This window comes from Amblyomma americanum, chromosome 3, assembly GCF_052857255.1.
Source record: "Amblyomma americanum isolate KBUSLIRL-KWMA chromosome 3, ASM5285725v1, whole genome shotgun sequence".
Lineage (NCBI taxonomy): Eukaryota > Metazoa > Arthropoda > Arachnida > Ixodida > Ixodidae > Amblyomma > Amblyomma americanum.
In genome coordinates this window covers 225,175,536-225,202,633 of record NC_135499.1, presented here as the reverse complement: position 1 = coordinate 225,202,633, position 27,098 = coordinate 225,175,536, and the positions used below count along the sequence as shown (strand labels likewise).

The following is a 27,098-nucleotide window of genomic DNA, read 5'->3' as shown; positions in this document are numbered from 1 at the left end:
AAAAAAGAACAACGCCACCAAAGGCAAAGCCCTCCGAGCATTTTTTGGCAGCATCCAACCGGGCATGACAGAGTGTTGTTGGCGGCAGCGGAAGTTTGAAATCTTACCTTCTATGACATCACACTGAGCTTCTCTGCACTCCTCTGGTTGCCAGCCCAGGCACCGAACAATGTTTTCGTACATGGGGGTACTAACTCTCTCACATTAAAAATCTCTCTGCTGCAAAAAACTGGCTTCGAAACTTGAGATCTTTGCTGCTTGCTGCATTCCATTTGCATTCGATAGTTTTAGGTTGTATTTAAGCCAGAGTCTTGCTTTTGTCATGTCCCCACAACCCCATCTGTGCGATGCGACCGCTCTGCACGAAGTGAAAACAGTAGAGTTCTAGCACCATCATAACTATGGTAGCTGCCGCTGCGTGGCAAATGAGGCTATGCAAGCACAGCAATGGCAATGCATTTCCGTATTGGTCGTACGGCTGTGCTAAAAAAATTGGCGGTGGTTTAGCTCTGGTTAAACCTGGAGCTATGTGATAGCTGCACGGCCGAGTGGGACTTGCTCAATTGAATTGCAAAGCCAGTCTTTCACCACTCCGTTTCACTGGGATATAGCGAGCACCTCTTGCTGCACCCCCTGTGCCCCCCCCTCCCCATCCTGCTTCACAGCACGTGTGGCATCTATGCCCCGGTGTACGCTGCTGGTGTCCGGTTTTCAAAACGATTGTGCACCTTGGCTTGCATGCTTAACTTTTGGACTCTAAAAGTCTGAAATCATGAGTATGTACACATTCCTATGAGATGCATGGTGGTGCTCCTCAGTAAAGTCCAAAATATAGTGCAAGTCCAAATTGTTGGAGTCCAAAGAATTGGTTGGCTACTGTATACAGTAGAACCCCACAATAGTAAACTTGGGTGTAGCAGAGTGAAACCACAGTCCGATTTCCCCTTCCTAGACGACTGTACATTTCTTTTTTTGGTTATAGTGAAGTTTTTTTTTTTTCTAAGAAACAGGTTAGTAAAGAGCGTCTGGCCGTGGCTATGTACTTCCTACGGAATGATGACTTTGCGGCACACGCAAAGCCTAGGATTGCAAGGCCAACCCTAGGAGGTAAATGAATACCGCAGACAATAAAACAATATTTTTGAGATGGCTTCACCACTAAGCGCTAGAGCTGCGAGGATGATCAACTTCTGGAAGGCCTTGAGGGCCGTGAGGCAAAGCGTGCAGCGCACACACAGGAATAAGGTAAAGCTGGCTATGAACATAGAAAGTTAATTGATTGGTTTGATCATAGAAGGTTGTGGCCAAGTACTACACCAGGGTGGCCAAATCCTGCTCTGGTGAGGGAGTGCGTTGTCGGTTTTGGTCACAGGTCGTTGATAAAGGAAAGCCAGTAAAAATGCAGGAAGGAGTAGGAAAAGAAGGAAGGGGTGAACATTTGCAGCATGGCAGCGTCACTGCACTTGACTGTGTCACGCGTGTTTCTCAACTATTGCTTCTTAAATGACGCTGAGGCTGCAGAAGACTACGCTGTGCAGTCGGTATCCAGTTAATTACCAGAAAGCATCCTCAGATTCATGCCATCACCAACAACTGGTATATTAGAGACCCTGCTAGAATACACTTTTTTGCCAGTCCGGGTCCTTTTACTATAGAGGCATTCTTTTGTACTCTTGTATTTTTAAGGCATTGTCCAATGAACACGCTGCCACAAACATTTCCTGCAAGGACACGCTAAGGGCGAAGGCGAAGTTGAAATGAAATTGGTTGGCGGACACCTGAACCGCGCTGTAAGGGAATGGATAAAGGAGGGACTAAAAGAAGGGAAGAAAGAGGTGCCGTAGTGGAGGGCTCCAGAATAATTTCGACCATTGACATCGCACAGTACATGGGCACCTTTGCGTTTCGCCTCCTTCAAAACACGGCCGCCGCGGTTGGGTTCGAAGCCGGGTACTCTGGCTCAGTAGGCGAACACCTTAACCACTGAGCCATCGTGGCGAGTTGCAGCCGTTGCAGTCAGCAGTTTTGTCATAACCTCTTTAGGGGGATTAACTTTCCTCAGATGGTTGTATAGGAGCTTATATCCAGTCCACTAAACCCGATTGTCTGAAGTCCTGTGGTGTTATGTGCACTGTGCAGGGGCCTTCAACCTGTTGACAATGCTGGTCTTGGTCAGGGCCGGCCCGATGATGTGCAGGCTGGCGACGACGAGTATGAAGCATACCGTAAGCGGATGATGCTTGCCTACCGGTTCCGTCCAAACCCTCTGGTATGGCATTTGGCTTTCTTTTTTTCTCGTTTTTTTTTATGCAACAATGGTCATTATTGAACTGTTGCAAGATATGAAATTCTTACCACAAGATAGCACCCCTGTCTAATGTATGGTGAATGGCTCCAACATACAATATTTACATGATATAGCACGACCACATATGTAAGTTGAGAGTTGCGTTTGCAGGTGCAAAACAGTACAAAGGAAAAAGAAAATTACACAAATGTAATGCAAGGAATGAGGCAGCAGTAAACTGAAATTTTGGCAGAAATTTTGAATAGCAGTATATCAAAAATTATAGGTCACGGTTTTTGGGTGTTTAACGTCCCAAAGCGACGTATATGAGGGACACCGTAGTGAAGGGCTCCGGAAATTTCGACCACCGCGGTTCCTTACCGCGCACTGACATCACAGAGTACACGCGCGTCTAGAAATTCGCCTCCGCCTGAAAAATTAGTGTTTTTTATTCCTGCTGCCTTCGAGCCATAACAAAGTATGGCAGTAGCTACTGGTATTCCTTTCCAAAAAATTTCATGCACCCTTCTTTTTCAAGTGAGCCACGCAAAATATTGCCTAATCAGGCTGATTTAAATGTAAGCACGGTGTCCTGCTGAGCTGTCCCTGCAATAAAAATGAAACTTCTCCCATTTTCTACGCTGTGCAGCGAGTCGTGCTCGTAAAATGTCATTGACCGTTACAGGCAACATTTAACCAAGCCACTGCCTTGCATGCAGAGGTGAGGCGCAGAAAAATTGCACAGTTGCATGAGAGTTGAATGTTGATGAAAACTGTGTCGGGGGATACTGTGCTTTTTGTGCTAGTAAAATAGTATGATACAGAAGAAGCCACAGTATTGTAGGTTGGATTTGTTTTGTGTCCTCTTCCTAAAATTCTAGTGTTAAGAAGCTTTGTTAGACTAGTCGTAGTTCCTTTCTACATGTGTGCAGATGTGTATCTGTCTCGTTTCCTGAATATTGTGGGGAACATAAATGCCAGAAAATATCAAAAATAAATGCAGATCAAATCAGCTCTCATGATTGCGCTCTGTGATGTTTCTGGACAGACTATATTGTTTTCAGCAAACGGTTTAAGAGTCTTTTATGGTCTTTGTCTTCCAGAACAACCCAAGACGACCATACTACTGAAACAGCTTTGCATCCAGCAAAGTTTCAAGCCGTGGATTCTCTCTGTAAATACTTTCAAGCCATGTGGAAATAAAAACCTGACCATGCCTTTCTTCTGTGCTTATGACAGCAAATCTTCTGGCTGTTTCAGAGCTGTACTATTTGTCTAAGGTTAGTGCACCTGAATACCATAACGAAAGTTCAGTCAACACTTGATGAGCTGAAATGCATGGTGTATTTTCTTGTGTATAACTGGCACCAAAAATTCAAAGAATCAAAGTGAGGGTGCGGGTTTCATTCAAATTTTGGTGGGGGAAGTAGGAGGGGAGGTTCTTGGCAACGTACAGCATCTGCTACAGCGTTGGCAGGCCCCACTTTCATTGCCGTACGTCAAGTGGACTAGTAGTCAACAAAGGGCTGTATGCTGAATGAGTGGCTGACAGACTTTGTGTTCTTACATCAATGGATTGCATCCAAAGGTTGGACATCTCGCTATTGTGCCACTGGGTCATCGACGCCAGGAAAGTGAATCCCAGATGGGGTGTGCAATATCTTAAGGAAGAGCACAATTGGAAACGACCTGGATGGATAGGAGGACATATTTTGACAGTGGCAACAAAGCCTTGAAAGACTGCAGCAGTAGCGGTAATTGATTGTGATGAATTGAGCTTTGTAGCGGGCTTCTCGACGAAGTAATCACTGTCTGCAGTTTTAAATGTGCTCTTAGTCTGGTGCAGCTTAACTCTGCATTGAAGCTCCACCCACATTGAGGACTGCTAAACGAATCCCTCCGTGACAAAAAAAAAAGTAGACTGTTGCGAAAGCTTTTCTTGTGACCTAAAAAGAAGGTAACCACACGACAAAATTTAAGCTCGAATTTTGATGCCACTTAAACATAAAAAGCTGATTTCGTTTGCTGTTGTAATTCTTAATCGGAGTAATACTTGGCACTGCGAACCATGGCCCATTGTTAGCAACTGCTGTTTGTTTTTTAGTCCGCTAGCACTTGTGGCCATTCCCTGCATTTAGCTGTTGTGTGTGTGTCTCAAGCCAGATTTGTGGCAGGCTGCTCACCTGTCCACAGGGTGGTGGGCAACCTGCCCAGGTGCGTGTGTGTGTGTGTGTGTATACACACACATATATATATATATATACACTTAGCAACTTGCCCACAGTGTCAGGCGGCAGCTTATTTAATCATGAGGCTGCTTGGGAAGAGCACCCTGGGTTGCAACCCAGCCCAAGCAACCGAAGTCCCACCGATGGCAGTACCTGCCATAGAAGGAGCAGTGGCACATCTCTTGACCACTGCACCAGGAGTGGTAGGAAGACTCCCCTGCTGGGATCTATGAATGAAGAAAATGATCAATTTTGCAGAGATGGACATTACCCCATTATCGCTATCCGACCAACTGCCATGAACATTACATCTGAATAACCTGAACTGCTTGCAAACCTAATTCGCATTTGTACTAACCACGCAAATCAGCAATCATTTTTTTAAGTTGTGGTCTACTATAGTTCTACATCCTTCAAGGTAAGTATGCGGGCTTACGAGAGGTTATTTTTGTTTAATGCACTTTCATTTGAAGCACCACTGTGAAGAAAAGGTCTGGCTTAATGCTGTGTTACATCCCTGCCCTGTAGGAAAGTGGCAAAGTGAAGAGGGGGAAATCCCCACCCTCACATGTAGGTGAGAGCTCAGAGGGGTGCTGCCTTGGGAAGAGCCCAGAGGGTGGCACCGTGGACGGAGGAAGTTCTGACGCGGGTGGAGGAATGTGTAACCTGAGGGTGGCTGCCACGGGAACAACCCGGCGAGTAGGTATCTTGGAAAGCGATTGGAACTTTAGCTCTAAAAGCAAGAAGACCCAATGCTAACGCTTAGCAGGGTATAAATTAAGTGCCCCCACAATTTTTTTTTTATCGTAGGAGTGGAGGTTATTTGAAGGGGTGCGTTATATGTGTGCAAATACATTATTTGACCTTGGTTGTAAATTGTTATCAGTATCTTAAAAGGAAAGGCAAAAGATACAAATCTGTGTAAGCAAGCTTGCAGTGAGGCCCATCCATGCAAAATATACTAGAACTGTAGCGACACTGATCTTTGAATGGAGATCTTGTTTCGTATAGATATATGTTGAGTATGCGTACTCTGGAGAGTGGCAAATAAGTTTTGCCTGTGCACAGATTGGAGCATGCTGAATGCATACTTCAGAAGGTTGGACATTACAATGTCAGGAAGGTGAATCTGTTGCTAGAAATAAGACTTTAGCAAGTCAAACTTCACTCGTAGCTGTGTCTGGTAGTTCACTGTGTAAATGAGAGAAAGAAAAGCGGACAAGTCTAGTGGTCGCCACCGACCACGTGCCGCCATTGGGATGGGGAAAGGGGTGGCTTTCACTGAAATGTTTCATTGAACTGAATCTTTTTGTGGGGCCAAGGCATGCCTTACAGAGTATACGCTTTGCATTTCTGTAGGATGGTAGTGGATTCACCGTGGTGGTGGTAAATTCTGTCACTTTCTGCCTGTAATTTAGTGCCCGTGCGATTAAACGCTTGGTTGTGATTGTCCCAACCTTGCAGAAAGTACGGTCTACGGCTGCCGGCATGACGTGTGCGGACTACCGCATATATTGCATTTTATTCTGGTGACAGTTCATATACATTATGAATGGCAGTAGTGAAATAAGCTGCAGATGATAAAATAATTTTTGCTTAAGTGTTCAAGTGAGCCGCGTTTGGATTCCTTCTAAAGAGTACTCGCTCATAATACGGCATTCGCATTGCTAACGCCACAACGCAGTTTTTCTGTTCATGCCGCGCGTTTGCCGGTAGACCGGTAGAGCCACTGTTAAATTGTGCCTTCGTAGGCTGTCGTCTCACGCCGTTGTAATCTCAAGTAAGTACTAATGGGGCGTTCATTTTCTGGTATAAGCTGGACCTGACTGTACTGTGGCAGGTAGCTTGAAGTTGGATCGCAAGGACTTAATGGTCGTCTAGTGCGGACCTTAGGCCTGTTAAAACCGGCTAGGTCATGGTGCTGCGTTTCAGTGCGCCAGTTGTAGTTGCTCATTAAACGCGAAGTACCTAACGTTTCCAGCCTCTGCATTTTACATGGCAAAACAACATAACTGCGTTTAACTGAATGTGGCCAATTCGCTGCGTGACTTCCTTATTGTTTGTCCGCTAATTTTCAGTTTTTTTTCCATCCCCGTATGCAGCTTGCGAAATTGCACATCGCTCACATTCGCAAGCTACTCATCTAGTCACTCCTATCCCACGTCATGTCTTCCAAGAAGAGGTCAAAGGTTGAGTCGGACAGCGATTCTGACTCCGGTCCTGAGGACGTAAGTTGCGGCTGCGTTCGCTTCAACAAGCGCCGCGCACCCCATCGGGCTACTTAAATCGTACTTGCAGAGAATGTTGTATACGTGGCCAGCGAGGCATTTAAACCCGCTGATAATGTCACGAAAGAAAAAACGGTCGGCTGGCACACCCTGTAGCACATACTTTTCACACCCTTGTTTCGCGCCTTGACTTCCCTAGTGTGCTGCAGAAGGAAACAGTGCCGCCTCCAACCTTGGAGCTAAAATGTTGAGTTTATTGATAATGAAGTACCGAATGTCATACAGGCGTCGGCGGGTTACTTGCGGCAACACAAACGGTAGATGATAATGATGAAAACGGGGGGAGTAAAATCGAAAAGCAGGCAATGCTCGTTGGAGTGAGTGCTGGCATTATTCAGTGAATATCCATATGGTGCAAAGAGAACATTTCCCTTATTATTGGCAGAGGAATCCTCCACAAAAGAAGGGGAAGGCTGCTGACAACAAAAGCAAAAGTGGTGCGTCTTCTTCAGGTGATAATGAAGATGGCAAGTTCTCGGTAGGTAGCTTGTCCATTTGATTCACTGAGAGTTATCTGTTTTCACGTCTATGCACATGCCTTTTATAGTGATGAAATCAACTTGCGCCGAAAGGTCAAGTGTTAAGCAAGTTAATCGGGGCCCACTAGCATCATGCAGTGGCACGAAGTTGACTTGCTGCTCCTTATGGAAAACTGTTTAAATAAAATAAATCAAAACTAAAAAATATACAGCCCTTTAGCAGTCTTGTTTTGTATCTTTTGTTTCACTTTTTAAAATTTTTTAAAGTTGCAGTCCCGGCCAATACATAAGTTCAAGATGTGTGCGTAGCTGGTTATGCATTGTAATGGGATGAACAGAGTGCATTTTAGGAAATAATGCAGTTTGAGAAATGATGATTCAGTGGCACACTACCTTGCTAAAATGAATGCATAAGGCTTAGTGCTGTAGAACTTGAGGTACAAGCAGCTCAATCTATTGATCTACGCTCACTTCAGCCACATCTTTGAGTAATGGTTTCTTTCCTAGCCTAATGTACAGAGTCGATCACACTTTTCTAGAGCGCTCGAGAGGTGCTGTCCAGGGGAAATAAAGCGGAATTTTAAAGCAGGTATTGACTTTCACTGATGATGGTTGCGCTGGAGAGCAGCAGAATAGACACGCGAACCGCACAGGCACCAGCGCCTTACCGCTAGCAAAGCAGCTGCAAAAAGACCACTTCATTTGCTCCGCAGCACTCCACCTGAGCGCTCTAGACAAGTGTGATTGACTCTGTACTGCTGCTTGCATAGAGATACCTTTGAAGAACTGGTTAGCTACAAACATGAAAGCATTGATGCACACACAAATACTGGGTGCAGTTGCTGCTACAGAAATGCATTCCCACCGATTGCCCATATGCAAGCCCATCTATTCTATCCAGGCTATCCTTTTAAAGCAAAAGCCTTTGCTAGCCTTATTACGAGAAAAGCCTTCAGCATGTGTTAGTGCGTGTACTCTTACATGGTGCAGAAAAACCCAGCGGTGGCAAAAAATTAGGGCGACGTCATACAACGCTTACAGCAAGATGAGCACTGCCATTTCAGGCAGTATACACCCCCTTTGAAAGAAGTTGGGACGGTAAAGACAGAGCGGTAAAGACAGATTTGAGCGAGAAGTAGTGGAGGCATTTTTTATTAAGAAAGCGGGAAGCGCATGCGTTAGTAGGCCGTCCATTTCAATTAGTGACTCTGAGGTGGCGTTTCTCGAAGGCTGTCTTTAGGTTTCAACGTTTGCAAGTTTTCTGCGTTCATTGTTTTTCATCGATGTGTTTTATCGGCCGAAAAGACGATTGTGTAGAAACCAATATTGTAGCACATTGACGCTGAGAGGTTTTCTCAAAGGTTTTAAAATTTTTGACGATAATTATAGTACATTGACGCTGGGAGGTTCCCCCGAAGGTTTAAGTTTTCATGTCCACCAAATTTTCCGCGTTTGTTGTTGGTCATTCTTTCATTATCACTCTTTGTGTTAAATTACGATTGTTGAGTTTGTGCGCTGGTTGCCTTGCCCAAGCGTGTGTGTATCTTTTGGATGATCGATTGCTTTCATGTGGGTTGCGCACTCATTTAATCTGGGGACTTATAAAGTAAGAATAATGCTGATATCAAGTGGATAGTGCAGAAGGCGTCTCTGGTCTGTAAAAGTAGCGCCTACTTCCGATGTTCTGACTATTGAAGAAATTGCATTTTGTTGTGTGATAAGCTTGTTGTGATACGGCTCAGTTGATGCATAAAATGTAGGGGTTTGGTGCAATAAACTTCAGTTGCAAGTTGGCGCCCGTCCTGTTGTGTTCGTGCCTCTTTGTCTTTGTCATTTTAGCGCCGTCCTAACTTCTTTCAAGATATGAACCAACTAGCCCAAATCAAAGTACTTCTTGAGCATATACCCCCCACTGGGTGATGTCAATGTGGCGCCAGTTTTCCTTATATTCATACCAAAACTGTGAGCAGCCGTTCACCTTACAGTGTTTTGGGTGGTGTCATGCAATTTCTTGTTGCATATAGCATACATCTCTTAGTTGGGTTGGAGGCTAGCTTACGACTGGTATTCAAACAGTGTCCGAGTGTTTCACTTGGACCTTTGTGGATTCAGCGTTCGGAGGTGTGTATTCGTTCATTTCTTAGTGCGCAACCTGTGTCGAGGTTGAATGCCTACAATGACTCTCTAATGCTTTCGCCTTCGCAGCACGCAAGGAGTCTAAGTGTCCTTTGAATTTTTTGCTCTCCTAGTTCATTGTCCTCTTCTTTCAAGCTTTCTTGGGTACCATGTATCATCTGTACTGTCTGTGCAGTTATGTTTGCTGTTTATGCTACATGTGTCCCTGTGCACGTGGTTTGCTTTTAAAAATGTGTGCTCTTTATGTTGACTGAGGTGAGCATGGATGCGGATTGTTGTCCAGGTGAGCTCTCTAGGGTGGACGCAAATGTGGATGAAAATCTGGCATATGTCGTCTCCGAGATGCTATGCCACCTTTTGGACAGTTCCCAAACTTGGCAGTTCACCATTCAGCATACGTTCACAGATGGCAGCACTATGCCATCGATGCAGGACTCGAAACAAAGTGTAGTATTGTAGTATCACTTGCTGTTTTTGCCATAACAGCTGCAAGAATGAGTTAACACTTCTCAGAGTGCTAGAAAGTGGGTAATTTTCTTCTTTAAAACTTATTGGGCATCTGTCATTTTGCTTGGTTGACGACTTATTAGTTACCAATCTGAGCCTGTTGGAGATAATTGAGGTACAGACTGGGAAGAAAGAAAAGCACTACATTTAAAAGTGTTGCTTGTATGTTGTCTTATTCTTTTATTGTTCCCATCATGCTCTAACTAAACGCCGCAAGAGCCGGTGCTGTCGCTGTGGTTGGAAATCGGGCACATTTTCGCTGACTTGAAAAAAAAAAAAAAAGAGGTGGTGGCCAAGAATGGATTTCTGCATTTAAAAGCAGGATCTTGTACTTGGTTCAGCTGCTATTCTGTCTTCGGAGCTCTAGCAGTGTATGGCTGCCAGAACTTCACATATTTGACACTTTTTTGCAAACGGCATAGAAAAAAATAGATGATCTCTGTCCGCATGAATTTCTACACGGCTTGCATATCTTTGGTTAGGCACAGTTGCTAGTTTAAGGAAGTATGACATGAATATTGGAAGGTGATGTGCCAGTGATGAGAAAGCTGTTAAACAAGTGCCATAATTTTGGAAGTTCTTCAGTTTTTGTCATGTTACAATTTTTGGGAAAAATAAAATGTAGTGGAGATGTGGCTATATATATTTCCACATTTAGCTGTTTGCATAGCCTCTGATTAAACAGGATTATCAGCTGCCATCTTGTCATTCGAAATGTTAAACTTATAATGCAGGCCTTAGTTGAGGCCAGCTATGGTGCAAGACTGGCCACTTGACTGTTCTATGCTTAAAAACTGTTGGAACACTGCACATGGCTGGTGTATATTAGCCATGTTTACAGTTTTGTTTGATATAACCATATTGTCCTTGTTTCTTTCCCATAAGAATTTTGTCCGCCATTACTGTCTTACATGTAAAACTAGTTTCCTACAAGGATTGTACTGATTGCTTATTTGTTGTTTTTGTTTTCATCAGATTGGGAAAAAGCGTTATGTCTCTGTGCGAGAGTTCAAAGGAAGAGTTATGGTTGACATACGGGAATACTACGAGGACAGCAACTGTGACCTCAAACCTGGGAAAAAAGGTTTGTTAGATAAAATGCTTTCCCTTTACAGCCGAGCCCACTTATATTGGCCTCAGATATAATAAATGCTTGCTTATTGCTAATGAGTGTGGTGCTACCATCAAAGTATGTATTAGAGCAACGAAAATTTGTCTCGGATACAACGAACAGTTTTGGACCCACCACTCGGTTATAGTGAATGAGGAGGCGCCATAAACTCTCCCTGAAGTTGAAGAGGTCCACGCTTCCAGCAAGTGTGGAGATCGAAGAGTGTCTCTCAGCCCTTGCAACCCCTCCCCGTAAAGAACATGTCAGCCCGAAAATGAAATAGAAGGCAACATTGAAACAGTAAGTAGCTGCCAGCCAAGTGCACGCTGATGCCTTCCGAGGGAAGCCATTGCCTGCGTGTTCACTGCTCAGCAAAGCATCCCCACTGGAAGAAGTATGGTGGGCGCAGAAAAAGGCGTCAACAAAAGTGAAGCTGCTGACCAACTAACAGTAGCAACTTTATAAGTTTGAATGCCATGCTGGTCACATGGTATGCGTCACCTACCCATTTGGCTCAATCTTTTGTGCTGCGGCTACATGCAGGCAGTGCCAGACAGCGGACAGTGCAGCTGATCAATTCTGTGCTACGATCGCTGTGCTACTTTTGTCGCTGCATGGGCCTAGGAATGATAGATGAATCTCTTAAAACGCGCGTGATCAGACTCATGTAGATTCATGGCAACACGTCATTGATGCATAGCTGGCCATATGTTTCCGGCGGACTACAACATCGCAGAGCCGCATGCTCTGACGAAGCCATTGAATGCCAAGTACGAGCACTCGCCTGCCGCTACGAATCTGATTAATGTGGCCAACTTGCCACTAGCCGCCATAGATGCTTCAACCGTGATTAGTTATAATATATCCTGTCCCTAAAGCTGATTGTTGGCGGCAAGGGTCTTAGCGACGAGAACATGACTGTCCTGGAGAGTCTGGAAAGAGGGCGGGAAGGTTTGCTTTGAACTAATAGACGCGCATAATGCAGTTTTTTTAAAAAGTAATCGTCACTTTTGGTGGACCTCATAATTTTGGCTGTTATATGGAGAGTTGACTTGCTGCAAACTTCGGATATAACAAACGGAATCCACATGACTGTCAGGTTCGTTATAAGTGGGCTCTGCTGTATTTGTTCCTTCCTGCAGCTTCTTTCGGCACTGCTGTCCATGGCAAAAATGCCATGGGATCTATTAATTGCTATCCTTGTCATTTTGCCTGTGGCTAGCTCATTCAGGATTTGAAAGTGGTCATAACTATGGAAAGGTGCTTGTTCCATATTATACTGTCCTCAGGAAACTGCTTATTTGTTTTTGTCGCATAGACAGTTTTACATATGTTTTCACTCACCCTGGCAGCACTGCCTCTCTAAAAGCAATGAGAACTGTTTGGCTTTATTGGCGTTAAAGTGCAGCACTGTGCATACTCTTGGTTGGGGCCTTAGGGAGAAGTGCCCTGTTACATACCGGTACTAGAGAGTGCAGACCGTGCCGTAAAAAGATCGCATGTGTCTCAGTGACACAGATGACCTAGCTTACCATGGTTTCTTGTTATAGCGAATGTCAAAAGAAAATAATTACAGCCACTTACCCTAATGAAACGGCAAGTGGTCAGTGGTCACTAGTTGGTTTGTGAAATAACTCTACAAGACGATAACACACTGCATAACAAGTTTGGTAATGTTGCTATGGTAGTGGGTTGATAGTTAACCATTAAGTAAGAAAATGTGCACAGTGGCGTTTTCCACGTGTGTTTGCTGGCTCTGGCCATTTCTTTCATCCGAATCATATGCCTGCGTTGTGGTTGAAAAATTCATGTGTATGGGTTTAATTATTTTTAAGCTGCACTGTATTGCTGTATGTGTTTTGTGTTGTTGGCTGTATTGCATTGATTTTGAGAATGAATTCCCCTGATGCGGATTTGAGGACAAATAATGCATCATGACGCCGGTGTTGAAGTCTAGAGAAAAGGCGGTTGGGGAAGTGTGATCGAAATCTGCGAAGGATGTCTTCATAAGAGGCGTTTGGAGGCATTTGGCGATATCTTGTTAGGGCCATGTGCCCCAGCCGTTGGTGATGAAAGGGCTTTGTGAGGCAAGACGCAGTGCTACATGCACGAGGAGTTCATGGGAGTGTGGGCGAGCCCACTCCACCAGACAGACAAAAGTAGCACGAGGCGCAAAATGGGAGGCAGACAAGGCGGCATTGACGAAAATTATGATTGGGAAACAAGGCTGAGACAGCTAGTGCTATAAAAAGACAGGGGCTTAGAACAGTGGCTTTGCATTCTGTAAGCCGTGAATGATGCATCTTCGATATTTACGACATTTTGCCTTGTGAACAAAGTATTACAAAAACTCTTTTTGAGCAGGTGCAGAAAAAGTATGCTACTGATGGTTTCCGATAGAAGTGTCAGCTTGAGCCATACTTTGGTGTTCTGAAGTCTGGCGACTTTAACGAAAGCAGTGGTTAAAACCCCTGGAGAAGAAATCTGAGGAAGTCTTTGTAACATAAATATATTAAAAATGCCTTCAGGAGTGGATTCCAAGAGAAAGCAAATGTATGGAGACGTAGAGTGTCAGTAGGGTGACTCAGATAATTAAGTTTGCCGGGATAAGGTGGCTGCATCTGGCACACGACAGTGTTAATTGGAGGTCTGTGGGAGAGGCTTTTGTCTTGAAGTGGACGTAATTGGCCTGATGATGATTGTTAGACATCAAATTAAAATACATAACATTTTCTCTGTTTACTGCTCAGTCCTTCGTTGCATTAAACAGAGCACTGCTGTTATGAAGGGAAGCTCAAGTTTGGCAGCATACTTGGCACCAGGTCCTGTTGTTTCAAAGGCTTTGAAAACCATTTGTCGCTGATAACGTTACCAGTAAGCATTGATCAACTAATAGAGGGCAGCATTTTGGAATGAAAGAAAATTGTTTTTTAGCTTGCCGGGTTAGTTTGTATATTAATGATTTTAATTTTGTTTAAGCTGCATTCATGCCATTTTCTGCTCACACTGAAAAATTCTTCGGATTGAATGAGAGTTCGCTTCATCTCACAGTTTTATTCATGTGTTCTGTGTCAGTTTATATATTTCTAGATGCTTGAAGTTTGGGTAATTTGTGCTCTCCTCTATTTTCACTTTCAGGAATCTGCCTTCAGCTGGACCAGTGGAATGCGCTAAAAAATCAGATTGATGACATTGATGCTGCTATACGGAAACACTAACTGTATAATGTTGGCAGCAAGTTTGTTTCGCACAGTAATTTCCAAAGTTTCACGACAAGCAAAGCTTGCATTTCCTTGACGCACATCCTGAAGCATATGAAATTTGTCATCTCATGCGTTTGTCATACTGACAAATGCTTTTTCAAAGCTGTATAATGTAATGAGTAAGTTTATTTCTTTTGATCTTCTTAAAGAGGAAGTTTTTTTTTTTCTCTTGGCTTCAATAAAATGTGTTGTGCATTTTATGTGGGCTTTGAAAGTAGAATGTCAATTGTTGTAGCCTCTCCAGTGGGACGACAGTACCACTCATTCTAGTTGCTTGAGTTTAAAAAACCTTTCACCTAAAACATGCGTTTCACCTAGGGCTGTTGGCAGTTCTTGAATGGGCTTTTTGAGTTAGAAGAGCGCTTTCTTTGATGTAGCATTGTCAGCGGTGGTGTGCACCAGAGTACAGCTAAGACATGTTTACTAGCAGGCTGGTTAACTGATGTTAGTTACTAGCAAATCATTGCAGTTAGGCTGCTCATTTATTAATGGGTTTGTAGCCCTGTATTAGTGATATTCATGTCAGTTTTTACATTGTCGAAAATGCCATTCTCGTCGCTGCTGCAGCATTTTAATTTTAGGCCGGCACACAGGCGACACCCCAGTTGCGCGACTGGAGAGCACTAGCCACGTCTACGAGCACACGTCACAGAGCAGTGGGCCTGTCGCCTGCCCTCTGCCTGCTTGCCACTTCCACCGGGGTGCTGTAAAAAGAGCATGTGACACTCGCACCGCTAGTATGTGCACTCTTGGGCGGGGCTAGCGCTCCCTGGCCGCGTGGTTATGTGCGTGTGTGGCTCCGAAATTTCGTGCGTTGCAGTGGCCACGACAATTGCAGTTCCGAAAATCTACAAACTGATATGAATATTACTTAAGGTGGCCTACAAACCTCCAGATAATTATCAAACTTAATAGTAATAGTTACATTCTCAGCTATTCAATATCAGTTCACGAAGTCTCATTTTCATTTCGGAGTTGGATTTCATCCCGTAGACTGGTGATGAGCTTAGTAATGTCAGGAGCAGAAGCTTTTTGCTCTCAAGTGACCGGTTTAGAAGATCCTTCGCCCGACATCACCGCGGTAACATACTCTCACTGCGGGCTGCAATATCACGTGGACCTTATCCATTTACTCTGGCAGTGTACTGCATTCGAAACAAGGAGAATGGCTGTGCAGTCCCTGCGGCGCACAGATACCTTACTGCGCTGCTCAGAGATACCAACGTGCAGCTTCTATTTGCTGCATACAATAGACACAACGGCCTGATCAGGGCGGTGTAGGGGTGCCGACTAAAGCCCTTTTGATTTGTTCCAGCCTTAAAAAGTGGAGAGTGCACTGACTTGGACCTTGACATGTCACTAACGTTCTATCCCCATTTCCCCCCACAGCGGTATTTGCCTTCCTCTCAAAATAAAGCAGCTGCTAGTTTATTTAAATACACTCAAGGGGGGGGCAGCCGGCGCGGAGGGATGCTCTGGGTGATGCCTCCTGGCGGCACTCGCTCTCCTGCGCCGCATTCTCACGGGCAGCCGGGAGCTGAGAGGGACATAATTGTTAGCATACGACCCATCAGCTAAAACATGGGGTGGTACCACCACCCACTTAGGCCACGCCTGTGAAGAAAAAAAATGCCCCTGATGGGATTCGTATCGTTCAGTTTAGCCTATATTACGGTGTAAGCCGTTTCACGAAGCCCACCGTGAGCCGTCGCGTGGATGAGGTCCGTTCAAGCTCGCCGATTGAAGCCGCCAGTAGAGAGAGATGAGAGGACGAATAGAGGGGCGGCGAATGGGAAAAAAAAAACTTGGGGCCCTTCTTAACCGCATTCTCGGAGAAGAAAATGCGATGACATATGGAAGTCGGCCCACCCCAGAAAATGAGAAGGGATTAGTAACTCTGTATCTCATATAATGTAACGGAAGCTTCCCTACCATTCTAGTCCGCAGATTTTGAAACTTAGTGGCGCTGAAGCTGTCGAAACCCTCTCTATCGTTCAGCAGAAGCCGGAAGTTTTTTAATGACAACCTGAATGCTATCGCATTAGATGGAGGGATGCTGTCGTAGACAGAAGAGCGAGGGCACAACGCTTGCGCAGTCGGAGCCGCGAAGGCCACGTGATTCGGTATAATCGATTCTGCCCCCCCCCCCCCCCCCCCCCCCGATCGACTGCAGCTCGGAAACAAAAGTATGAGAGGGAGCTCAGCCAAGATTCCCTTTGCGGGCGGCCAGGGGAACAATGAACCGAAAAAATGGTAGGGCTTTAACGCAGTTAAACAGAGTAGACGTGCGAAAACATGTGTCTAGCCTGATTGGCTCATGGCTTTGCTTTCCTGGGTCGTCGGCACGTCTGGCGGCGATATTACACTGAGGCTAATAAAATAATCGAGGTTAAGCTGATCTGATCTGTTTACGCCGCAGATGGAAGTTGATCAAAACGTGACGTGCAATGCGCAGCGTCAGGATATGTTTCAGTTTAACACGAGGCGTGATCGGCGGGTGTGATTGCGCATGACGAGTTGCGGGATGCGACCTGATTAAGTCGAGCTTGAAGCTTGTCAGGGTGGGTGTGGTTCCATGCAGTAAAGAAAAAAACTGCGGCGGTGGCATAGTGCTCTCATGGAGTGGCCAGCGAAGGTGATCTATTCGCGCCGCCGCTGGTTCGTATCCAAGTTGCGGCAGGATTTATTTATTTATTAAAAGTGAAGGCTTCAGCGATCATTTGGCTTTTTGCAGCACCTGCCACGGTGGCTCAGTGGTTAGGGCGCTGGGGTACTGATCCGGAGTACCTGGGTTCAAACCCGACCGCGGCGGCCGCGTTTCGATGTAGGCGAAATGCATAAGGCGCCCGTGCGCTGTACGATGTCAGTGGACGTTAGATTCCCAGGTGGTCGAAATTATTCCTGAGCCCTCCACAACGGCACATCTTTCTTCTCTCAGTCCCCCTTTATCCCTTACGGCGCGGTTCAGGTGTCCGCCGATATGTGAGACAGATACTGCGCCATATATCCTTTCCCCAAAAACCAATTTCATTTCAGCTTTGGTCGTGAAGTAGAGCTTTCGCTCTAAAACCAGCGCGCATGGATGGCGCAGCAGTGCTCTGCCGCAGTGCATATGGGTGATACGAAGAACACTCGTCGCATTCGCGAGGCTCGACACCGCGGCGCAGGCGAGACCTAGTTGTGCTCGCCGCCGCGCAAGATGCCGATCGGCGGCGTAGCATGGCCGAGGAACTACGTGCGACGAAGGCCTCCTCGCAGCAGCGAAAGCGGCACCGGCTCTTTGCTTTCATTTTTCTCCGTGGAAGATAACGCCTTGGCTACAGGCTCCTGCTTCACGGTAGTTGCGAGGCCGCTAAACGTCTTTCATTCGCATTCATGTGCAGGCAGAGCCACGTTTTTTGGACAGTTTGCGTCTCAATTTTGCAAGCCTCTTACCACGGGAAGTGGCTGTGGAAATGCGCGCTTGTGTAAGCCAAAATTCCCCCCTTACTGCATCACATATTTACGTTATTGATCGCATCGATGACATTGCAGTTATTTTCCGACTCGTATGGCACATCGCGTCAGACCCGCCGCGGTGGCTCACTGGCTTTGGCGAGCGGCTGGTTATGCCGAGGTCGCGAGTTCGACCCCGGCAGCGACAGCCTTATAGTTGGAGGCGAAATACAAAAACGCTCCTGTGCTGCGCAATGACAGCGCACGTTAAAAAGCTCCAAGTGGTCTAAATTAATCCTGAGCCCTCTACTACGGCATCCCGCAAAGCCTATCTGTCGCTTCGGGCCGTTAAACCACAAAGTTTACAGTGTAAGTACAAGCTAAACAAAAATAAGCGCACATGGGAGTAAAAAATGAATAAGCTGCACTCTAGGGCTTTTAGGTGGAGGGTATGCTGCCCAAGTTTCGGAGTAGATTTACTAAATATGCGGAATCCTTACTCTTTGCAGCGGAAGTATATATTCCCATTGTCAAGCATAGTAATTGATGCTGTGAGCAATGTTGGGGGGGGGGGGGGGGGGGGGGTGAGGTTAGCAAGTAGAAGAGATTGAAACCTCGATCAAAATCTTCGTAACTGCTAGTGTATCATGTAGATAAGCCGAATGCGATGCGTGCAGTGTCTTCGGCGCGCATGCTGTGTTCCCTTTCACGTCACGGGTACAAAATGAGCGGAAATAAACGCTAGGGGCGTGTTCGTTTCTCAGAACTGGTCCCGGCGGTTACTCTGTCGACACCACGAACGATGCATGATGTCAGCAGTATACAGACGCCACTGCCACCGTGCTCATGGTGAAGAAGCGTGGAACTTGTGAAGCCCCCGCAGCCACTACACTTCCCCGACGAAGTCAGTAAGCAGTGGAAACTTTTCAAACAGAAGTGAATTTTTCTTGGTTGCTTCCGAGCCATACAAGCAGCCTCGACAGGGTGCCGCGAAGATTTCTTTACTGGTAACTGTGGCAGGCGACGACGCATTGGAAACTTACAACTTCACCTTCGGTGACGACGAGAGCCGGGAGAGTTATGCAACTGTCATCGTCGCATTCGACACTTACAGTGCAGCGCACCTAAACGAAGTACATGGGCGCTACCTGTTTGTGTCTAAGTTCCAGGTGAGCCAGTCGAACAGTTGTTCAGGGACCTCACGAAGGTGTCTCATTCCTGCAACTTTGGCACTATGACAAAGTCATGCATCTCGTGACAAACTATAGTTTTTTGAACCAATTATGATTAAGGCAAAAGCTGCTGCAGGATAACATACCCTGGCTAAAGCGGAAGAGCTCTGAAGGGGTGCGGAAGGGACCGTTAATGCGGAAGACGGCATACGCCAGAAGCCTCCATGGTCGGCTCTCTCTCAAGTATATATGTCATCGCCAGCTGACAAGCAAGAGGCGCAGCGCATGCTTGGTGTCGTGAACTGTTTTGTAAAGTATTCTCCACCATTTACAGATCGAACGAAACTGATGCGCGAGTTGATAAAGAAGGATCGTATGGACGGTAAACCACGCTGAAGAATGACAACTGATTTGCGGAAGTCTGAGCAAGGGCCCTGTACTGGCGATATTTGATCATACATAAGAGTGACGAAGGTAACATCTAATGCTTCGCAAAATGGAATCGGCACGGCTTTCTGCCAGCGTTACAAGTAGTCTTAGAAGTCTAATGCTTATGCCGCACGCATCCTAACAGAAACACAACGAAGATACTTTCAGATATAGAATAGCAGGCTATGGCTGCTGCGTTTGGGAGCGAAAGGTTTCATCATTCTGTGTATACGGACGCAATGTTGTCCTCGAGACAGACCGTTGACCGCTAATATCGATTTCAGAAAAGCCGATTGGAGAGATGCCACCCGGATTGCAGAGAATTTTCTTCGTTTGCTTAGATATACCACTACAAGCTCTAATTTGCTTTCTTTGCCAACCGTAAGTATCCAGTAATGTTAGTGACGGAAATCTACTTCAGTGCTTCGGCAGGTGGGCGCTCGGCTACTGATCCGGAGTTCCCGGTTTCAAACACGACCGCGGCGGCTGCGTTTCGATGGAGACGAAACGCTAAGGCGGAAGATATGCAGCGCTTTGTAAACACTTCATAATCGATAAACTGCCGATGACGACTGTTAAAAGGAAGACTGCCGATATCGGCAAGTTCTAAGCTTATAGACAGAACCCACCTGTATTTTTCTATAGAAATAACAATCGTCTTTAATGAAAGCGTCTGTTGACGCAAACTAAGATGTCCGTAAGAGGGCAGCGCGAAATCGGAACGGTATAGTTTTTCCAGTGACTCTAGGAACGGTACGCAGAAATAACCATGGAAGCAACACTGAAGACAGGGTGGGGGCTGCCCTCTTATGATTGAAGTACGAACCAACTGATTCAAACAAATTTTATTAAAGATGTCCCCCCAAAGATTAACTATTGAGGACCTGGCTAGTTCATTGAGGGGTTTTAGACGTGGCGTCCTCAAAGATATCTGTCCAAGCAGATAGATAGGCAGAAGACGTAATTGTCATTGTTATCAAACCTAACATACCCTGCGATTCTGAACAAAAGCATTTTTTGGCGGGGGACCGTTTATGAACGCATTTTTTTTTCATATAATGTAAGATGTCACTTTAACAATCGATATATCCGCAGATCACCCGAAGTCAGTCTTTTTTTAGTTTTTTTTTTCTATTCACGTTTTTGCTATTGTCAAAAGCGTTCCCTATTGCTTTTCTATGGCAGTCTTAACTGTTCGATGCGATCGCTGGCAACGCTTTAAAAGAAAGATTTTGCCGCATATCCGAAGAATGGGCCATTACCTTCAATATTTCCATACAGTGTCTTACAATTTTCGAATTCAAAAATTTTTGCCCGAGAAAGCTGGACTTGGTAGTTGGGGAGCCATTAGGGAAGAAGTGTCAGAGTTTTAACAGTTAAACCAACTGTAGTGCGAAAAAATGGGCCCGAAGTCCGGAAGTAGTATTAGTGGACGAAGAATACGCGGTGTGCAATGCACAGCACAATAGCCTAGAGGTCCTCTTGCCTTGCACTTGTTTTGATGGGGTTTTTTCAAGCATCTTATCATGTTAGTTTTTTGCCTCCCACTTTCTATTGCGGACATACTGTATTAGTTCCGATACTGTATTAGTTCCAATTAGTGTGTCGTGAACAAATTGTTTGCGAAATGTGGCAAGCAAGGACTACACCCTGAAGTGTATGTTGCTGTTTTGATTGACACCATCCGATTTTTTTGACAACACAAACCCAGACTTGGTCCCACGTCCCTGCATCTTGGCTGCATCACTAGGCAAGCCGGTTCGGATCGCCACGACCGCAGCGAGCAACGACGAGAGAGAAAAAAGGCGTGGCGAGGCCGAGCTTCTCGCCTCGTAGACGCATCGCAGACGGGCTTCTCACCCACCTGCTAGAGAAATCCCTGTGTGCCTCCAATGATTTGAAGGCTTTCATTTCTTCCAACGTCACAAAGTTGGAAGAGTACTTGTTGTCCCCTACGTCACTTCAGGAAACACATCAACGCCCATATCGCCGTGTCGACTACCGGACGCAGCGTGTACGGACCCATGTCGTCGCAAATTTTCATTTTGTCTGCGTAGCGTACGCGCGCCGATCGAATAATTTCATAGTAGTAGCCTGCACTAAATGGCCCATTCTTCTGTGGAGTACGCATCGTGCCCGAAAGGATAGGAAAATAATCCAAAGCGTTCCAGGAGCGGTCAGGCATCGCATGCAGGGCGGATGGACGGGGACGGCTGAACGGTTCGGCAGCGTGGCCGCCAGCATAGAGTTTCTTACCATTATTAACTAGAGGGAAAGCTGGCACCCGCCTATGAGAGTTTGCATGGAGTTTCCTCGAGACCGCCTGAGCAACCATGGGCGCTCTAAGCATCATGGGGCGGAGAGCTAGCGGCTGCAGAACCACAACTTTTGGCCAAAAATTAATGAAAAAACAAACGTTGTTCGATGATTAAGAATGCCCTAACATTCAATATCTTGTCTATAAATTGCAACAAACGAGCGGAAAAGCATGTAAATATAAAGTTCGCCCAAAATAAGCGATGGCTTGCTCTCCTATTGGCCAAGTATTGCAGACAACAAAATCTAACATTTCGTGCTTAACAGGCGCTTTTTTTAAAAAAAAAAATATGTTTTTAAAAATATTTTGTCATCTCAACACTTTAAGAGGTTTTTTAATGGCACTTCGGAAACAAAAACCCTTTTATTGGCGTCGTGTGCTGTTGCGTTTTCGCTACCATGGCTTTTGCGCAGTACGTTTGCGCCAAAGTCATCTGCGCCGTGGACGGAACGGGACATCTCAGCAGCGCCACTCTCTGTTCCTGAAAAACCCCACTGTCCCGCACCAAGCAGCTCTCCGCTCCATGATGCTTTGAGCGGCCATGGTGGCTCAGGTGCAGCGCCGCCAGCTTTCCCTCTAGTTAATAGTAAGAAACTCTTTGGCCGCCAGCGCTTGATGGGGGCGGAAGTGACGTCACGTGCAAGCTATGTATCAGGAGCCGTATATAAGGCTAATTGTTAAGGAAGAGCTAATCAAACCGATACAACTGAAATCTGTCCGCCAAGGTTGTCCATTAACGCCTTTGTTGTTTGTCCTATATCTTCAACCATTCTGCCTCAGTATTATTAACAGCGCGACTATACGTGGTTTCTCCCGGGCTCATTGAGAAATTAAGTTTTTAGCGTATGCTGATGACGTCGCCCACTTTTATTCTGACAAAAAGAGTGTACTTGAGGCATTAAATTTGAGTGAACAATTTTGAAAGGTATCAGCGGCTCTTAATTTCGATCAATCCAAACGATTTTGGTTGTGCCATTGGGGTGCTAGGCCAAGTCATTTAGGTGGCATAAGCTGGGACTGCGTTGCCATTCAGTAACTAGGAATAACTATGCACCAAATTCGTAACTGTGGAGCCTACTGGGATTTACAGATAATGCCCACGAGGCGACAAACCCAGGAATGGATGAGTCAGGAACTGTCAGTGTTTGCTCGGGCTCGAATCTGCAACATTTTTTATGTCGCCTTTCCTATTCGCACCGACTGGACAGGCTCGTAAAGGGCCTTTATGGAGATTCCATAAGGAAGCTGCTGACATTTGCAATTTTCTCACTTTGACTTTTCTTTAGATTACCTGTATGGCCTCTCCAGAAGGCAGATGTCTCAGGTACTTGCTGAGTATTTGTTCCCTATACCGTTGAATCGGCAACCTTTTTTGGAGTTTCTTAACGCCAGTGTTTTAAAACGCTCTAAGCAAATGTTCATTTCATCTGCTGCAAAAACGTTCTTCTTTAAATTGCACACATTGACGTTGCTTATCAAGGCATGGCTTCACGCTAAGGAGGTTAGTGCCATGGACGATGAATTGCCGCCTTTGCAATACGGCGGAGACCATTGACTATTGCTTCGTTGTGTGCAGTGATGCTATGTTCTTCTGGAACATATTACACGAACGCTTAAGAGGGACATTAAAATAACACCCTACAGTAATGACCTTGTGTCACACCGTGACGGTAAACGAGACAATTTACGTATGGCACATGAGTGAAGATTAAGCAGATGATCAGGCATTCGTTTATTTTTGAAGTTTTTGATACAATACAACAGCTACTTATAACCCGGAGGACATTTTTGACATATAAGGTCGTAATTCGCCGTTACTTTTCAGGACACTGCAAATTGTTTATTACGATGAAATCACCTGATAAGAGCCGATAACGTGTGAACGCACGCCGGGAACACGAGAAAATTGATTAGTACAAGTGCATGCTCATGTCACACACTCCAGCTAGATGATCGAAGGAACACAGTGTTAACACGCAGCTTTTTATTTGCGATTGCGTTGAAGCGCTACATGGACAGTCTGCTAGCACAGATAACATTCTCGAATCGCTGAAGTGAAACCTTGTAGCTTGCAGAACGGAAACTTTACCATTCTGACTAAACAAGGCTGAAGGCAAGAAGTGATATTACCCTACCTTTTGGCATGCAGGGTGATTGTGCGGGTTTATATCTACTTCCTCTACCACTAGTGCTGTTTCCTCTACTGCTAGGGGTCCTCACGCTAACCCTTTCACCGCAATCTGAAGTTATATGTTTCGAAATGCTCTGTAAATACGGCCCTATCTAGAATTGTGAATGTGCGTTGCATTTAATAGCCCTGGTTGGCTGCAATGGGGGCAACCAGGCGCCGAATTCCACGGTGAGCTCTCGGAGCAGCTGCGCGTCCCCGACGGCTCACCAGGAGGAGTCCGCGGTCGTACATCCTCTCGCCAAGCAGCTCGCAGATGAACGCGCAGCAGGCCATTCCGCACATGGCACCCCAGAGCAAGAAGAAGGGCGTGACGTCACTGAGGCTCAGGCTGTTCACTGTTAAGTCACCGGTGTTGATGCAGCGCTGCCAGTTTCCCCGGCTTTCCTCCATCCACTTGGTCCAAAGGCCGGATTCCTGCAGGCGGCGGAACCTGCGCCAAACCCCGACTTTCCTTAATGTGCATTTCAGTATGCCACGCATAAAACGCTATACATGTGCACCGCGCAGCACATGCCGTGGGAGAGCACTGCTGAATCGTGAGCGAAGCTCGTCGACCATCTCGGGCTCTTTAACGTACCATTGGGGGCAAAAGTGACAGACCCCCCTCCAAGTTCCGGCACGTGCCAGTCTGCGTGGGGGCACCACCTGACAAAGCGCCTGTGATGTCGAGACCGGCGCAGTGGGCGCGTTTCGACAGCAGAAGAGCTTTGTCAGGTGGCGCCCCCACGCAGAGCGGCACGGGTCGGAACTTAGAGGGGTGGTCTGTTACTTTTGTCCCCGATGATGCGTTGACACCGCATAGCACACAGAAGTCTTGTGCGTTTCGCGTCCATCGGATTACTCGGAAGGTGCATGTTTTGTTACTAGGACAAGCTAGAGCACTAACAGTTGCCTGAAAGGGTATTGCAAATCTGAAGTCTAATAGGCATATACCGTATACTGCTACGAAAATAGCAGTGTTCTGTTGCCTCTTCAAATAAAATATGTATACTCATGAAAGACGGGAAAGTTCTAGCGAAGTTGAAAGTAGCTACCATTCACTGCTCATTTCGATCCAGCATGAGAACCCTTTTCCTTGATACCCCTGCCAGCTTCGGAGGAGGGATGCTTACTGGGAGGTGAGTCGCGTGTAGAAGCGTTGATCTAGGTGCCTGGAGTACATGTGGCTGGCGGCGTTCGACTCGATGGGCCGACTGCCCATGACGAAATTGCGCACATTTCGGCGCTCACAGAAGCTGGCCATCCAGTAGAGAAGAGATTCCTGCTCTGAGATAATCGCAGCTCGCCCCGTGGCAACAGCGGACAGCGTTTCGTCCGAGAAGATCTTGCCAAGCACGGGCATGGACCGTCGGCTCCGCGCTCTGTCCCACACCGCCTTCACCGCCGCTGAGGGAATTCTCTGCGTGATGTTGTTTTTGGGAGAAAAAAGAAAACAGAAAACTGGACCACGAGAATTCGCAGAGCATGCGGAATTTTGGAGCAAAATATTGCAGTGAAATTCAAAGGGGCTACCGAAGAAGCTTTATTTGGCGTAATGAAAGGGCGTTCGTTTTTAATGCGTCGCATGCAAGACGGGAGTACCGTTTATGGGAGCCACCAGTATGAGGTCAAAAGGCCTCTTCAACATTATTCTTTATGACTTACAGTTTGTTCGTGTTCGACTATTCTATATAAGGTCACCTAGGCTGAACAGGGTGGCTTCCTGGCCCTATGGGGCCGGGATATAGGCGCTCTCACCAATGTGACGAGGGCTCCTTGTCACCGGGTGTATCTGTTGCTAAACCGCCGTCGTCGTTTCGGATGACTCGGCTGTTCCGACGCATGTCCTTTCAATATTTTGAAGCGACAATCTTCACTACGCTAGGTAAGTCAGTCTTCGGGTAGACAGCACGACGACCTTGAACGACCTTCAGCCCAACCATTGATAGCCGTGTGTGACCATATGTGGTACAGTTATGGTGTCTAGCCCTCTAATATTTATAATAGCCTTCTAATATTTATAAGCAGCACCAGATCCACAAAAATTCAAATGTTCTGTGAGGAAAGAGATGGCGCTGCAATAAATGCACTCTCGGTAGGCGCTTGAGCAGCGCAGTGAGGGAAAGGATGCAGAAGGGTGTGACAATGGAGGGAGCGAAGGGTGCTCCTCATGTCTGTGGTCGCTGGAGTTCGAATAGCGTGGATCGAACGGAATCTAGTTATTAATATGATATAGCGCCTGAAATCCTTCTCGAGGAAGTGGTCTTCCCTTCACAAGCACAAAGCTTGTCTCGGATGTGTACGCTGGACTGATATTAAGGCGTGGTGCTAAGATGAAGCTGCCAGCATACTTTTACCTTAGTCCAGCGAGCATGTGCTCCTATAGCATACTTTGCGAGGGAATTTTGGCGGGATACTTGGTGCATGATGTTAGATGAAGAAAACAGCGCTAAAAACAAGGCTGCGACAAGACTACACAGCGCATGCGTACCATTCTCACGGCCTTGTATTTAGCGCTGCTTCCCGCATTTAACGTTATGTTCTGGAAATTAAATGACGAACAACTCCTCTTTAGATATAGTCGAATCGTGTTAATCGAAAATCGAAAGGGATCCATACTTATTTGTACTAAACAGAGCACGCTTGGAGCGAGGAGCTCATGCACTGCGTTGCTCTTGTAGCCGCACTAGAGACGCATCAGTACGCACATCGCTAGTGAGTGAATAGGAGACATTCACATGACGTCACTGGCGCCGCTCTGTGGTAAAGCGACCAGCGGTACAAGGCGGGGGATTTGATTGATTTATGAGGTATGAACGTCCCAAAGCGACTAGGGCTATGAGGGACGCCATAGTGAAGGGCTTCGGAAATTTCGACCACCTGGGGTTCTTTAACCTGCACTGACATCGCACAGTACTATAATTTTGCCTCCATCGAAATTCGACTGCCGCGGCCGGGATCGAACCCGCGTCTTTCTGGTCAGCAGCTGAGCGCCATAACCACTGAGCCACCGCGGTGGCCTTCAGCGCACCGGGTGATCGATTGGCTTCACTGCACGGAGCTATGGTCAGGCGCAAGTTATTTTTTCGGGATGAACGGCGGTATTTCTAGAGATAGCCGTGCAACATCTTGGCCACATGAAGTAGAGAAATGAGAAAGAGCGGCAATAATACTGCGGGCATGCCTATAACATGTCCGTTCACACAAAAAAACTAGTACAGCGGTACAGGTAGAAAAGAAATTCTTCCCGGTGGACAGCAATTGGTGTTCTTGGGC

General features: G+C 46.2%; 3 protein-coding genes across 7 annotated transcripts in view; 2 read left to right on the top strand and 1 right to left on the bottom strand.

Annotated features, from left to right (window-relative positions):
• LOC144126228 (SURP and G-patch domain-containing protein 1-like) overlaps nucleotides 1-3,508 on the top strand; it is a 28,235-nt gene extending 24,727 nt beyond the window's left edge. For all 3 annotated transcript variants that reach the window (XM_077660275.1, XM_077660276.1, XM_077660274.1), the window contains exons 11-12: nucleotides 2,140-2,269; nucleotides 3,391-3,508. In XM_077660275.1, coding sequence (XP_077516401.1) covers nucleotides 2,140-2,269; nucleotides 3,391-3,417 — 157 coding nt within the window. In that variant the 3' untranslated portion in view covers nucleotides 3,418-3,508. The remainder of the gene's footprint in view (nucleotides 1-2,139; nucleotides 2,270-3,390) is intronic.
• LOC144126237 (salivary anticoagulant protein P23-like) overlaps nucleotides 1-27,098 on the bottom strand; it is a 339,317-nt gene that overhangs the window by 235,072 nt on the left and 77,147 nt on the right. The gene's annotated exons all lie outside the window — the stretch shown is intronic.
• On the top strand, nucleotides 6,156-14,499 carry Ssb-c31a (single stranded-binding protein c31A). 2 transcript variants are annotated; one of them, XM_077660272.1, is made up of 5 exons: nucleotides 6,156-6,295; nucleotides 6,618-6,743; nucleotides 7,189-7,281; nucleotides 10,901-11,009; nucleotides 14,175-14,499. In XM_077660272.1, exons 2-5 carry the CDS (start codon nucleotides 6,681-6,683, stop codon nucleotides 14,252-14,254), a joined length of 345 nt encoding a protein of 114 aa, XP_077516398.1. In that variant the 5' UTR covers nucleotides 6,156-6,295; nucleotides 6,618-6,680; the 3' UTR covers nucleotides 14,255-14,499. The 2 variants fall into 2 exon arrangements, with proteins under 2 accessions (XP_077516398.1, XP_077516399.1); XM_077660273.1 differs by lacking the exon at nucleotides 7,189-7,281.